The 15,135-nt window shown below is 38.4% G+C and overlaps 2 protein-coding genes across 3 annotated transcripts; both read right to left on the reverse strand.

Moving 5' to 3' along the window:
• Nucleotides 1-54: 54 nt before the first annotated feature.
• Nucleotides 55-10,325, reverse strand: ezh2 (enhancer of zeste 2 polycomb repressive complex 2 subunit). Of its 2 annotated transcripts, none has more exons than XM_052595938.1 (20): nt 9,942-10,325; nt 8,202-8,325; nt 7,858-7,986; nt 7,486-7,605; nt 7,294-7,414; nt 6,831-7,010; nt 6,401-6,503; nt 6,100-6,263; nt 5,906-6,003; nt 5,453-5,696; nt 5,062-5,231; nt 4,793-4,887; nt 4,598-4,638; nt 4,350-4,475; nt 2,021-2,199; nt 1,838-1,933; nt 1,672-1,753; nt 1,511-1,591; nt 1,342-1,426; nt 55-1,243 (listed from the first exon to the last, which is right to left on the reverse strand). In XM_052595938.1, the coding sequence occupies exons 2-20, from the start codon at nt 8,316-8,318 to the stop codon at nt 1,183-1,185; spliced, it is 2,292 nt and encodes a 763-aa protein (XP_052451898.1). In that variant the 5' UTR covers nt 8,319-8,325; nt 9,942-10,325; the 3' UTR covers nt 55-1,182. The 2 variants fall into 2 exon arrangements, with proteins under 2 accessions (XP_052451898.1, XP_052451899.1); XM_052595939.1 differs by having other exon boundaries at nt 8,208-8,325; nt 9,942-10,311.
• A 1,202-nt stretch (nt 10,326-11,527) lies between these two features.
• Nucleotides 11,528-15,105, reverse strand: pdia4 (protein disulfide isomerase family A, member 4). Its single transcript, XM_052596284.1, has 10 exons — nt 14,830-15,105; nt 14,435-14,603; nt 14,145-14,350; nt 13,866-14,004; nt 13,520-13,725; nt 13,282-13,440; nt 13,040-13,191; nt 12,676-12,832; nt 12,313-12,551; nt 11,528-12,153 (listed from the first exon to the last, which is right to left on the reverse strand). The coding sequence occupies exons 1-10, from the start codon at nt 14,918-14,920 to the stop codon at nt 11,743-11,745; spliced, it is 1,929 nt and encodes a 642-aa protein (XP_052452244.1). The 5' UTR covers nt 14,921-15,105; the 3' UTR covers nt 11,528-11,742.
• Nucleotides 15,106-15,135: the final 30 nt, after the last annotated feature.

The following is a 15,135-nucleotide window of genomic DNA, read 5'->3' on the forward strand; positions in this document are numbered from 1 at the left end:
TTTTTTCATTTATATACTTGCTCTGAGTTTCTATCTTAAACAGTACAGCAGACAATTATTTGAAATGTTTATTTTATCACATTTAACAAGTCCCTGTAAACAATTGAACAGCACCTTGTAATCGAAGGCATGGAGATGGAGTGGTCAAAAACCCTCAGGAAAGAAAGAGTAGAGACGAGGTTCAGAGGAGAAATATGAATTAAGAGGAGCAAAACAAAAAGATCAAGCTCCTAAGAAATAACTCCCTAATATTCACTAGACAAATCACAGCAAATGGTAGCCATCAATAAATTATAAAACTTGTTTACAGTCATAAAATAAATAGGGACTTATGGAGTCGAGCCTGGTATTATTGCTTTGATCAGAAAAAAGTGATTTTTTTTTTTGTAACCAGGGACAAAAACAGCACCTTAATCTAATCTCTTTACATTTAGTGACGTCTAAAGTTCATAGCTGCAACTGTCTGGATAAACATTACAAAATGTACAGTGAGGAATGAAGAGTTACCTGATTCCACTCCATTTGAAACCTTTGTTCATGCATACAACAATTTGAGTACACCATTCAACATTTTAGGAAATCTAAGTCAAGAAACTATTCAGTGTTCTTTAAACATATCAAGGCACCGCAATAATATGATACCGAGTCTACCCTCCTTCCATAAATCACCAAGTTTTGTTTTTACAGCAACTATGCATTAGCACCAGAAAATGCATTTAATACCTCTGCAACTGGAGCAATTCTGGAGAGATGAACATGCAAAGCAGTGATAGTGGCTTTGGTTTCCACAAAGAACAAACGTTAAACGGTGGGGACTGCATGATATATGTTTTTGCATTACAAACTTACAGCCGGCTTAAATGTGAAATTTGGTCCAAAGGTATAGATGAAACTGTCAAAATTTAAACCAAAAAAAAAAATTCAATCCAGGTACAAAACAATGGCCCATTAGAAAATGGCTCTGCACTAAAACCTCAACTGTAAACATGACAGAATGTTCAAGTTACTATCAGAAAGTGTATCCCAGAGTAAGCCTGTTGGTCGAGTAAAAAAAAAAAATATCACGTTAAAAACTTTTCAAATAGATGCCTTTGTCCTATAAAACTGTATTTGAACTGGACATGCATGTGGAGAGAGAATTCCTGAAGAGTGTAAGGCATTTGTTGAAGGAGGTAGATGGCTTTATGGAATTTCCATTTCACGTTCAATACCTACGTATTTCAGAGCGTCAGCTTGACTGTATCTAAGAGAGACGTGTAAACATCAGGTTAGATGATTCGAAAGGCTCTCTCAAAAAAAAAAAAAAAAAAACCTATTCACTTTTTAAAAAATTTTTTTTACCTGTAGTCAAAGAATAGTTCCTCTCCAGTCTGTATGGCTCTCTTAGCAAATATGCCAATCCTGTGATCTCCATTAACCATCATCACTGTGAGGACAGACAGGAAGAGGCCATGACATCACATCTTACACACAAGATTATCCTTTTAGTACAAGATTCTGAGTGTCTTACCCTTTGCATAGCAGTTGGGGTTCACAGAGTGGTTGGCAAACCTGATCTTGTTTCCTTTCCTAGTTGCATCAACAACAAAATCTGTGGGTGGAAGGTGGGAGGTTGTCAGCTAGTGAGGTGGCATGTGAGCAGCGAACGTTTGCGAGAAAGAGGTTAGTTACCGTTGTTAAGATTGAACAGGAAGCTGCACATGTATTTGTCATACACTTTGCCTCTGCGGTCGGCCTCATCCTGGGAGATAATCTAGAGGTAAAAATAGAAACACGTCACATAAAAGGGTATCATTATGAAGTCTTGACGTATTTTTTGTTGTTTTATACATATCACCTCCCCACAGTACTCGGAGATGAACTCATTTTTCTGAACAGGCTCTTTGATGAAAATTCCCCATCCGGCCACATCAGACGGAGCCAGTAGCAAGTGCTTAAAAAAAAAAAAGAAGTGGCATAAATAAGCAAGAATATTAATGTTTTGTTAATATATGAGGAAAGTTGCATTTATTGAATGTACCTTCTTTGCTCCTCTCTGAATACTACAGTTCTTGCAGGAGACGTTTTTACTGTCCCAGTGTTCAGCCGCCCCACAGGTGAGGCACAGGTCAGGGTCACACTCTCGTACGGCCAGGTAACAGGGACACTGCTTGGTGTTGCACTGAGCCTTACAGCGGCAGCCTGGAAACCGGTTCTGACCTTTACAGACAGAAAAATCCAGTTCAAAACAACTCCTGCATCCAGACCTGACCATTTCAAAATCGATCACGGCTGTTGCAAAAGAAAACACTTCATATGAATGCAATAACTTCTCCTTGGGTATAAAAGTTATTACTAATAGTTGTAACTATTCAGTGGCAATCATTAAATGCAAGACTTCTGCTGAAAACATCTACTACAAAAATAACTGTACAGGTCCAAATTAAAATACTTTTTATCGCCATCACGATTAGGGAATAAAAAATTATTATTTAATCTTCCTCTTTTCACATGTTTTGGTGTAAACTGGGTGTCACATTGATCTTTAAAAGTACATTAAAAATGGAAACAATGCAATGTCCTTCAACATGGTAAGCAATAAATATGTAATAAATAAGTCTGGTTTTGCCTGATAATAGTTGTTTTCTCTTGTTTTTTTGACAGAGTCCATAGTGTTCATTTCCCTTCATTTTTTTCACATTTTATTATGTTATGTTAAACTGCTTTAAATTACTTTTTTTCCACATAAATCTTCACCCTACTCACCATAATGACAAAGATAAACCAGATTTATCACAACTTTGCGAGTTTATTAAAAAGGAAACGCTGAAAAATTGTCTTCATATCCTTAACTTAAAATTTAATTGGCAAAAATACAGCCTCCAGTCTTTTTTTGTATGATGCAACCAGCTTTGCATATCTGCGTTTTTTTTTTTTCACCATTCTTTTTAGATCATCTCAATCTCTGTCAGGTTGGCTGGGGACCAATAGGTTTCTCCAAAGATGTCTGATTGGTTCCAAGTCCCAGCTCTGGCTGGGCCACTCAAGGCCATTCATAAGTCACTACTGCATTGTTCTGGCTGTGTGCGTAAGGGTGATTGTTATGTTGGAAGGTGACACCCCACTGCATAAGGCTGCCGCCTCCATGCTTCACCATTGGGATAGTTTTATGCAGGTGATAAGCAGTTTCCCTCAGACATGAATAAGGAACTTAAGCTCATAAGACCAGATAATTTTTTTTTCATAGTCTGAGAATTATTTGGGTGTATTTTTATAAATTCCAAGTTTCTTGTATCTTTACTGAGTCGTAGCTTGAGTTTGGTCACTTTGCCATCAAGCCCAGATTGGCAGAGTGTCGCAATGATGTTTATCCTTCTGTAAGTTTCTCCATTTAAGATCATGGAGCTCAACCAGAGTGACCATCAGTGTCTTGGTCACCTCTCGAACCAAGGCACTTCTGCTTTAATTGCTCAGTTTGGCCAGGAGGCTAGATCTAGGAAGAGTCCTGATAATTTCAAACTATATCCATTCAGGAATATGCTCCTGTGAACCCTCAACACAGCAGAAATGTTTTTTTAGACAGATCAGATCGGTCTCAACATAATCCTGACTCTACATTTATTTGTGTGCACTCACAATACCGTTCTATTGTTAAATAAGAGCAAACATGATGCGCTTTCTGCCGTCTCGGTCTCTGTGAACTTGACAAATTTTTCAGTTGTAGGACTACTGGTCAACCAGAAAAATCCTTAGCAGAGGGTAGCCCTATTAATAAATAGGAACAAATTCTTAATTCATGGCCACAAAATCTTTCATCCCACTTGTGTCATTTCTAAAAAATTTAATGTGAGCAACAATGTGATTTGCCGCAGCACCACCGGTGGAAGTGGTTCAGTGGCACAACCCCACACGCCATAGTCAAGACTGGGATCATTTTATTTTAAATGCCGATGTCAATTGTAAACATTGTGATTGTGTTTTAAAATACAACAACGAGCACCAAGAAACCATTTTAAAAGGCCCATTCGGTCTCTGTGAAAGGATATGAAACAGCCAACAAAGTAAAATGACCCCAAAAGTAACTACAGCACACTCTTAATTTTATCAAATGATCATAATCACATCTATTCATTTTACAATCATGCTACTAGCCTTTTATTTAGACTAAAAACCCCTTTCATTCGGGTGAGGAAACTGGAGTTTTTTTGAGTGTCATTTGCATATCTTGTAATTCCGGTTACGATCTGCCACTGCAATAAACGCATTTTGCAGTATTAAGGTTAACAATGAATCTATTACTTGATCATTAAATTTAAATGCCAATCGATCATGGGAATGATCGAAAATTGACATCCCTAATATACACTCACATTCCGAGCTACACTGGCAGAACTTCTCACAGAAGTTTTGGGCAGTGACACAAGGGCAAGAACTGTCACATGGCTGGCGCGGGTGGTCACATGGCTGGTAATTGTACACATGATTGGAGGAGCCATCTGCAAGCAGAAATTTCACATATAATGAACATTTATACTTGCATTTTACTCAGCTTTCACAAAAGTGAAATATTTTGCCATCTGAAAGTACCAATCTATAATCTAACTTCAAAGACACAAACCTTTCTTTAGTTGAATTTTCCGACAATGAGTGGCCCACAATCTAGAAGAACCCAAAAAAGCACAACAGGATAATACGTGATTAAAATGCACCAATCATAATAGTTTGATTATTTTTATTTAATTTGATCATATGAAAAGTAACAAAAGTAAAGGTAGCCAGACTCTTATAAATATCACTTTAACCACACACACACCTGTGTTTTCTCTTCTTCTTCCTTTGAGGAGTGTTTTCATCAACAGCAGGTGCACGTGCAATGATGCTAGATTCTTTTACCCTGAATTCATAAACCTGCCAAAACAAAAAACAAAAAACTCCTAAAACATGAATCCATTTTAGTGTTTGTTTAATTGCAATTTGTGCTAAATTCCACAGCAGTTACGCACAGTCTAGCATTACTCAGTATTAATTAACACTTCAATATGTAATGTTATTGCATAAACCCATCTTCTCAGGAGTGTGTACCTGTCTGCAGGTCTTTGTGCCAATGAGTCTGGCGATAGCGCAGAAGTTGTCATAGTAAGTGCCGATAAGCACTCTGAAGAGAGAGGCCTCAGCGCCGCTCCAGTCCACATTCTCTGGAGGCTCGGAGCTCAACTTCAGCTTCACTGGAGTCTGACAGCGGGAGTTCGCCTCTGTACAAAAAATAAATATATTATTAATAAATGGAAATAAGATCTAAAACAGCAGGAAACCTGAAATAAGCAAATACATTTTCATGACTCCAAATAACTAATATACAATCAATAGTGACATTACTAGATTACTTTTTTTATTAATACGATTTTCATGGTTGACAGCCCCCAATCAAATGTTACACTGATATGGTATATTTTTATAGACCCTCAATCTCTACCTGAGGAGCTGGTGGTCTCATCCTTTTTGTCATCATCATCTTTATCGTTACAGTCGGTTCCATCTGCCCCTCCCTCTCGATCACTGTCTGTGTCTTTAGTCTCACTGTTAACTGTTGGGGTGCTGGGTCTACTGTTGCTGTTGCTGTTCGGGAGTCTTCCTCTGCGTCGGCCAACTGTGCGTTTAGAAGGGGTCTTGGGACGCTCAGCAACCACACCTGCTGGGTATTCCCTAACCATGCCATCCTGAAGAGATACGTACACAAGGGTTAATCAGAATTTTAAAAAATCTGAATTAAGTAGCACTTCAAATGTGTAAAACCTGTGATGCAAACACTTTCACACAGAAATCATGACTGCACTTGCAGTTTTGTGCCATTTCAAACCACACAAACATATCAAGCCTTCAGGATTAACAATCTTTAATTTTAGAAGGCGTGGAGAAATGCACTTGCCTGAACCATATACATGTAGCAATAAATTCCACATGGCTTGCTGTCCACCAGATTCTCCATATTCTTACGCTTGTATGTGTTTGGAGTTGCATGGAAGGCTGTAAATCAAATGAGGAATGCATTTATAGAAATGCAATCTTAAATGGTTGATTTGTATTGTTAAAAGGACAGCATTTTGAGAAATAATTGCTTACGGTGAAGAAAACAGTCATATTTGAAGCAACGCCTGCAGAAGAGTGTATGGAAGGAGTGAAGACTCTGCTCTCTTTGCACTGATTTAGCATTTGGTCCATCAATGTTGGGGGTGCATTCAGGAGGAAGAGCCCCTGGAAGCTGCTGCTCAGTGAGTTCTTTATATCTGCAAAAATACAACATTTCTCAAAACATGATCACCACCCATCAAATTTCAACACAAATGAACTTCAAATTATTTTCCATTTAAGTTTATCAGAATCAATGAAAGTTCTTATTCAGAGGAATTGGTATCTAACATACTTTTCTTTGAGTTCTTCCGTTGAACCTTTATCAGGGAACATGGAAGAAATGGCTTCAAAGATTTTATCAGAGGGAAACTTCTTTGATCTGTCATTGTTGTGACCTGTTGCATACAATAAGAAAGCACAGAAACTGTATAAGACAAAATAATAGACAGTGAAACACATGCAGCATGTAATCAAATCCCTGTCTATTGTCAGCACTAAAGGACATGTGATTTGTTTGGGGGAAAAAACTACATTGCACTAGACAAGAAAAACATCTGTTGTCCCAAAACACATATAAACACTACAGTCCTGACATATGCAACACTGTTGATGCACACTGCTATAAATCTTTGGAACTTAAAGAAAAAAAAAACAATAATCAAATGTAAGATATTTTAACTGCTCCCAATACTTTACACTAAAAATCATTTAATTTCTATTACTTTCTGAATTAAGCTGGTCCTTGTGAGAGTCTTCAGCATCATCTTTTCCATCACAGAGGTCCATCTTCTCAAACTTGCAATCATGCTGATCCTCCTCTTCATCATCTTCCTCGTTATCACTGTACTGATTGAGTGCGTTCACTAGCTCCACAAAGATCTCATCATTTATGAAACCACACTCTACACAAAACAAGACAGGAAAAGAAATCAATACCCTTTTCAAGAGAACCTGCAGTCTATAGGGCCTTTTTGCAGCAGTGGATATGTTAGCTCAAATGTGAATCAATTCTTAAAGGGATATTTCACATAAAAAATGTATTATTTGTAATACGAAGCCTGTGTGCTCTTATATTCAGGAGTAGAGCATGAAAAAGAATATATATCAAATCGTCTCCCAATTGGTTTTCTTTAAAAGATCAGCTATATCAAATCTTATAAAACAGGGAAAAAATTTATTCCTGACCTCTATCTCCATGAACTTTTCCATCATAATTTTTAATAAGTTCTTCAATGAAGGTGCCGTCTTGATCAAGGATTTCATCACCCATGTAAGGGATGTTGTGCAATACGGTCTCATCTTCAACCTAAAACAGAATACAAGATTAAAAGTGTGTTTTTTTACTTTTGCAAATATATATAAGAAATTTGGTTTTACCATGAAGTTTTGCTGGAGTGGAGACCAAGAGTACATGACAGGCACAGAGGCCACAGCATTCAGTGTTTTGAGAGGAATGACTTGTCTGGAGAACTCAGAGAATCCACTGTCGACAGTGCACTGCAAAATGTTACAGTCATGTAAGATGTAATCTATATACCAAGATATTTATAGGATAATGAGAATTTACTCTAAATGCCACAAGCACCAAAACACTGCATTTAATAATAAAACATTAATACACATTTCCAAAAAGCAAACAGAAATTAGATAGGGATCAAGAATATTAATTAAATAGAGGAAAATTACAAAAGCATGAATGGCATTAAACATGCACATAAGGAGCATCTAAATTTGGGGATTTGTTCTAACCTCTCTAGTCCCTCGCAAGGAGCTCACAGGTGTCATTATATGAACAGGCTGTATCCGTCTCAGTTTCCATTCCTGGTTCAATATGTCTGTACGCTCCAAAATCTTCTGTCTGTTGGAGCTGAACATGCTCTGTACATTAAGAAAACACATTTCACCGTGAGACAATCCTATAGAAAGGCAGGCAACATGGTTATTATCATGACTCTTTTTATCACTTGTGGAAACAGTGTTATACTACATAACACTGCATTTGCAGGTTGCATATCACGTGACACCTAAAAGCCTGGTCAACTCCAAACTCTATACAGTCAGCTTAATGTCTGCTGTACTAGCCCATGGATCACCTTGACCTCGTCTGCCCTCCTGAAACGTTTGAGCTGCCGCAGTCGCATGTACTCAGACTTCACTCTCCGCTTCCAGCAAACAGGACCCTTCTCTGATTTCCTCCCGGTCAATCCCATGGCTTCCCTATACACATACAGTATATGGCTTTAGACTTCATTATAGACTATAGAATCACACAACATTGAGGTTAAGCTTATTTTTCCCTTTTGGATAAAACAGTTTTATCCAAAAACTATATACACATGTACATCAGTTAAATCATATACAGTTTTCCTATGCATTAAGTTGCTGATTAATTATCTCGCAAGATTACTTAAGTACATGCTAGATCTATTTTTTAGGGTTTCTGCAGGTTTTATGATGGTAAACTTGAGATTTTTTAAGACCAAGTAAAGAACATGGAAGTACCTTTTACTGTACCTACTGATTAAACTAACTGCAAAAAAAGTTATTCTTTCTGATTGTTTTTGTCTTGTTTTTCAGTGCAGATTTCAAATGAAGATTTCTCAACAAATTCTTCCAAGCATAAATTATATAGAACTAAGATAAGTTGAACCAAAACATGTATATTTCTGTACTCTAACAATATACCAGTAGTATTATTAATGACTCCTAATTTAATTCCTGAGACCACCTTTAAGTCTTTTAAGCTATGAAAGAGCAACTAAACTTTCCTCTGGGAACCACTAGAGTGTAAAAGCCAACTCAGTTGCTGTAGAGATGATCTAACATCCTGCTACTACGTAGGTTGAATATGTAACCGAGCAGCTGAGACCGTGCGAGACAGTGACAAAGTCTCACTTGTAAGTTCACATGTTCCCCTCCTACAAGTTCTCCCAGTCATCTCAGCAAAACCTCAAACTCACATACTCAAGCTATACGTAGTAACATGAGAAAACTGAACAATTAGGTGGCAGAGGAAAATGAATGTCCCCTTTGATCCACAAAAAAACCTGCATTTGGGTATAGTTCTGCAATTGCATTAGGTGCACTTTCATTTCCAAATCTGGGATTTATGTTATCCCTGGTGTAGATGTGACAGGTGTATGAGCTCATTGGCGCCCCTGCTGGACTAACACATTGAAGCGAAGTCTAACTGAAAACTAAAACAAACCCGTATAACAGTTTTAATCGTGTTTACTCACACAACTTCACAAAATCAGCAAGTCGTGTAATGACAATTAAGAAATAAACACTGAAGAACTAAAAAAAAAGACTGACAACTTAGATGCTAAAAAGATTCAACCGAAAATTAAAACTTATCATTTACTCAATCTCATGGTTCTCTAGACCTGACTTTTTTCTTCTGACACATAAAGAGATGTTAGACAGAATGTCAGTCACGGTTCATTTGCAGTGCGTCTTTTCCTAATACAATGAAAGCGAATGGTGACTGAGACTGTGATTTCTTTCACCCCCTTTGTTTCCTTTCACGGAAGAAAGTAAGTCATAGAGCTTTGAAACAACTTGAGAGCTTGTAAATGACAGATTTAACGTTTTTTTATTATTATTATTTTTATTAGTATCCTTAAAACTTCGATATGGTTTAACAGTAGGTTAGAACATGTAACAAATGTCTAGGAAACTGTCTATAATCTAACATGACCGCTGTCTTTGCAGGTTTTCAATTTAAAGTTAGTCGCTAACTGGTTAGCTATGCTGTCTTAACCAGTAAGTAAATGTGCTTTTACTAAAACACTCAGACAACTGTCTCTTTGGTGTCTTTTTCTAGTGCCTACCTGAAGGAGGAGACCTGTCCACATCAAAAACAAACGACTTTTCTGTCAGCGGCGTCCCTAAGTGAAGATGATCGGTTAAGGGAGCTAGCTAACTCCGCTAGCTCGCGGCAGAGGGTCCTTTCAGCTCCGCGCGTCCGCGTTACCAATACCGGCGAGCCTCGATAAACAAAAGACAGGCGCTTAATTCGTTTTTAGTTCTACAGTTATCTGTTTGGCCAGCCGTCTTTCTCTCTCTTAACTTCGGCAGACTGTAAGCGGATTGAAATAAATTTGAAATGTACGTAAATGTGTGATATTTCCGTTTCTGTAAGTATTCAAACCCGCTCAGTCTGTCGTTTATACTCAGAAGAATTCGCCGCCCACCTCGCGCACTGCAGAATCAACGAGCGCCAAACAGATCGACCAATCAGAACAAGCCATGTTCGAGCTGCTCAATGTTGCGAGTTTTGATTGGATAGATCCTATCGGGGACTGGGCAAATCGGATGCGTGACTGCAGTGGGGGACGTGAAGAAGTTCTCTTTGTTCTTGATTTTGAACGAATACAGTTTTGTAAAACTGTAAAACCGGCGGGCAGTATGCTTTTAGTAGTCTCTGGGTTTCTAGCATTGCAGCGAATTCGTCAGCGAAGAACAGCAGTTGTGAATGCGTTGGTGATACAGTATAATGCAAAGATTTAAGCTCTTTTTTTACTTTCTTTTAATATAGACAGAAGGAAAAACATGCTGCATTTGTGGTAATTACTGGGAGAAAACAATTCCACACGGCCAGTAAGTCGATAGAGTCAACATGTCATTCTATTTTCGCATTGAACTGAGGGACTTCCTGTGGACAGTTTGGACATCGGTCACCCGGTTCATTAAGTACCACCCACTCAATGCCATCTGCGTACAATAGTGGTGGGCAATCCGAATCATTTCCGCGAGTCGGTTCATTCGAAGAGTTTGAAAACTGATTCAGAGGCTCCTACGTCACATCCCCTACCTCGCAGTTTTATATAAAACGTCCCAAAAGACATAAATAGTCACATACACTTTAAAAGTGACCGTTCAAATAAAACGCTATGAATTGTTTTGTGTGTGTGTGTATATATGTATAGATAAAACCGTCATGTATTCCAGCACATTTTACGGTTAAACTAAATGTAACTTACACTAATAAAGTAGCCTACTTTTAGCCTCATTTTGAAATAAAAGCATCAATCCAAATTTACTATAAGCTTATCGATTTTAGGCTCATTATTAGTTCTCAGTTTTGGAAGTTATATTATTGGTTCGTACAGATTCAATCCGGATACATGATACCCTTTAAAAACTCACAATGTACCCTACGGTCTCCAGTCTCATGGTGTCCCAGACACCAATATTTAAACAATTCTTCAACTAGGAATAACTGTCTGGCCAATAAGTGACTGAGATAAAGGTCAGGATTGTTATGTTCTAGTAGTACTGCAGCACACCGCGGGTTCATATATCAGAACGGTTTTTGGGTTCTGAAGGAGAGTATGGACCTGAAAACTGATTTATAACTTCAGATTTAACCTGTTGAGATGTAGTAAATAGGAACTTATTTACGACAACCACTCCATTTGTGTTTTTCATTATTTTATTTAAAAGACTTGGAGAAATAAGCCTACTTAACAGTGCTTGGTTTGGAATGAAAATACTGAATGTTTTGAACAAAAAGAAAGTACAAAAACAAAATCAAAACATTCTCTTATCTGAAGGTCACCAAGCCCTCCAGAATACTTCCATTCTCAGGGAACTGCATTTATTTAAAGTTCGTTGTTTTTCCTAAATTTCTTAGAGCTCATCTTTTTTCTGTGCTAATTTTGTGGCATGTTCTTCCACAAATTTGCTTAATTCCTCCAGGTCCCTTTTGCCGCCTTCAAATTTGACTGGGTTCTGCTTGTTGCCACTGGGTGCAAAGTAGATGGTAGGGAAACCTTCTACTTTATAACTGTCATGAGGCACATCATTAGCGGTGGCATCCATTTTGGCAATGACAAGATTCTTCTCATTCTTGTATTTCTTTCCGAGAGCTGTATAATCTGGGTCCAGCTTTTTACAGTGGCCACACCATGGTGCATAAAACTCGATGAGGACATCTTTCTTTGTATCCAACACAATGTCATCAAAAGTCTTGCCCACCACAACCTTCACCGGTCCTTTGTTGCTCTTGGGAATAGGCTGAGACTTCACAATAGGTTTCAGCTTACCTGTCGGATAAGAAAAAGATGTAGTCACTGATTTTAATAAAGTGCTCTCTCTAAACTGTCAGTCTTATATTTGCAAACTTAGAACATTTACCACACTGGCTTAAATACACTGTAATTTAATATGGAATATGTAACATGCATAACACACCAAAACCTTACCTTTTTTGAAGGCCGTGACAAAGCTTCGGAGCACATCAGAGTCAAACTCCTCTGGCTCCATGGCATATTTTTTCCCTCCCTCACCGAGAATGCCAACATTCACCTCCTCCCCGCTTTCACTGAGTCCAAGACTCTTCAATTCATCAGCATAGTCTTCCTCATCCGCGATAGCAAACGTGTACTCTGGAAAGTCCTTTGCGACTTCAAGCACTTTGCCCCTCCAAAACTGTGTGGCTGGGGTGGAAATAACAAATTGTGTCAGTCATGAACAAAAGCTCAAGCACCGTGAGCTACAGGCATTATCTTAATTCCTTTTAGAGTTTCAAAGTGCTGCAAGAGCCACAGCTTAGACACATACCAACTCTATAATCAAAACTGAAGTCTACTCCGTAATAAACAACCACAAGAGGTCGTGTGGTGTATCTCTTTGCATCGTTGCTCTGCTTTCTGTGCCCAACCAAAGGTAGTATGTGTTTCTTGAAAAATTCCTGAACTTCTGAAGCAGGTGTGGAATCCTTTAGAAAAAAAAACAAAAACAAAGGAAAATAAAATTTTTCAGAAAAAGTTTTTGGTGCCTCACATTACATCACTATTGACATTGGAGATTTTTTGACCACAAAAGTTTGCCAAAACTTCTCTGATGTTACCACACCTTAACAATGGTTTCATGCTTGCAATGCATGTTTGCAAAGATCTCACACAAACAAATATTCAGAACTTACTTTAATTGTTAGTGAATGAGACGCTGGCTCATATTTAGACCTAAACTTCTCTGGCTGAAGCATGACTGCTTGTCCAGGTGAAGCCTTGAGGAATTTTGCCACTTCATTATTGAACGTATGCATAAATTTGTAGTCTTCTCTTAGAGAATTACCTGCAGGAAGAGAGAACAAGTTGTTAATTTAAAAAAAAAAAAGTTCAGATCTAATGTATTTGAGAAGGACTACCAGACAATACTACACACATGCTTCTTGATAGATCTCATATGCGGAATCTTCTTCACTGGAGAAAACGCCTACGATCACAGAATCTTCACCATCTCTGACGAGCTCCTGAACCTGTTTTAGAGTCTGCACCTGCTTTGATGGAGGACCAGCCTGGTCTGACATGTAATCAACGATACCTAGAGGAAAAGCAATGAAGAGCTTGTCATTACACCTTACAAATCAATCAGTCACAAAGACAGTGGGTGATGGACTTACCAAACTTCTCACGTGGACCATTGTAGTCGAAAGCCTTGCCCTTTCTGAAGATTTTAAGAGTTGGGTAGCCAGAAACACCAAAGCGCGTTGCTAAATCACTCTCTGCAGTGGCATCAACTTTAGCCAGTGGAATTGGAGGGGTGCGATTGCTGAGCTCTTTAGCAGCCTTTTCATACTCCGGTGCAAGTCTCTTACAATGGCCACACCTGTTTGAATTAAAACGCATGACTAATGAAGAAAAAAAAAAAAAAAAAAAAAAACCACTCACTGATGCTTCAGAAAGAAATGCAAAGATTTAACATCACGACTTAATAAATAAGCTGAGCAGGAATCTAAATATACAAACCAGGGTGCATAGAACTCCACCAGAATAATGTCTGCATTGTTCACCACATCATCAAAATTATCCTTAGTCAAGACCAGTGTGGCCTCCGGGGGAGGTTTCCAGTCTGGTTGGGCAACTTCTTTAACCCGTTCCACAATAGCTGAAAAAATGAAAGTCAAAACCTTGCTTGATCAACTATGTACCCGGAAGGAAACTGATGAGCACTAGTCAAATTCAATGCAATCTGATGGAATGAAAAAAAGTTGTAACGACATTTAAATTAATTTAAAGTGAACTCACCGTGCTCACTTCGATCCCCATCATAGTCCAGAGGCTCCCCCTTTTTAAGTATTTTGATGGTGGGATAACCAGAAACTTCAAATCTACTGCCCAGTGCACTAGCCTTAGTGGCATCAACCTTTGCCACAGGAATCGGTGGGTCATTCTCCTTTAGTGTCTGAGCGATCTTCTCATATTCCGGAGCGAACTGTTTGCAGTGGCCACACCTGAAAAAGTGTAATATTTGCATGAGCAAGATCTCTGACAGTCAATGACGTGTCTCCTACGGATGCAGAGCAAAGAAACCTTACCATGGTGCATAGAACTCCACCAGAACAGTGTCTTTGCCCTCTATGAAGGTATCAAAGTTTTTATCCGTCAGGACCAGCACCCCATTCTCCTCCTTTACTTCAGTGTCATCTGCATCATCATCATCATCATCGTCATCATCATCTTCTTCTCCAAGATCTTCTGCTGAATCTAAAATGTAATGGTTAACAAGTCAGCTCCTACTTGATACTTATTTTATATTAATAGGTCTTTGTTGTCGTGCAACAAAAACATCTCTATGGTGTCTACAATACAGTCTAACATGCAGTGTTGCTATAAAAAACAATGCATCGAGCTAGCCAGCAATGCAAAGGGTCTGAATATCCCAAAACGAACAAGCATGTTGGATATCAACAATCTGCAACAGATATCTTACCATCTTTGGCATCTTCTTCGCATCGGCTTGGCAATATGAAGTGTGTCACTCCAAGCAGCACAATCAAAAGAAGTGTTATCTTCTTCATCATCTGTAATATTCACGCCTCCTTTAGTTAGCTTAACGGATTAAACCGAGATGCATGCACTGTTACTAATCAATACTGTGATAGCTGTTACGTTTGCATTAAATACTTTAACTCAGCTCATTACAAGTCACGCATTTTTCTCTAAATGGTTTTTTCGTGCTTCGTTTCCCCACGCCTTTACTTGAACTTGACTGACTTGCCACGCTCTGATTGGCTGG

Source organism: Carassius gibelio, chromosome B24 (assembly GCF_023724105.1).
Source record: "Carassius gibelio isolate Cgi1373 ecotype wild population from Czech Republic chromosome B24, carGib1.2-hapl.c, whole genome shotgun sequence".
Classification (NCBI taxonomy): domain Eukaryota; kingdom Metazoa; phylum Chordata; class Actinopteri; order Cypriniformes; family Cyprinidae; genus Carassius; species Carassius gibelio.

Bases quoted from the DNA above. Each gene is read 5' to 3' on its own strand.
- ezh2 (XM_052595938.1), bottom strand. From the start codon at position 8,318: ATGGGATTGACCGGGAGGAAATCAGAGAAGGGTCCTGTTTGCTGGAAG. The intron at 2,200-4,349 runs GTGAGTGTATAT...CTGTCTGTAAAG, and splicing joins CTGCCAGTGTAGCTCGGAAT to GTCAGAACCGGTTTCCAGGC. The intron at 1,427-1,510 runs GTAAGACACTCA...CTGTCCTCACAG, and splicing joins CCCCAACTGCTATGCAAAGG to TGATGATGGTTAATGGAGAT.
- pdia4 (XM_052596284.1), bottom strand. From the start codon at position 14,920: ATGATGAAGAAGATAACACTTCTTTTGATTGTGCTGCTTGGAGTGACA. The intron at 14,604-14,829 runs GTAAGATATCTG...ATTACATTTTAG, and splicing joins CGAAGAAGATGCCAAAGATG to ATTCAGCAGAAGATCTTGGA. The intron at 14,005-14,144 runs GTGAGTTCACTT...TCATTTTTTCAG, and splicing joins TGGGGATCGAAGTGAGCACG to CTATTGTGGAACGGGTTAAA.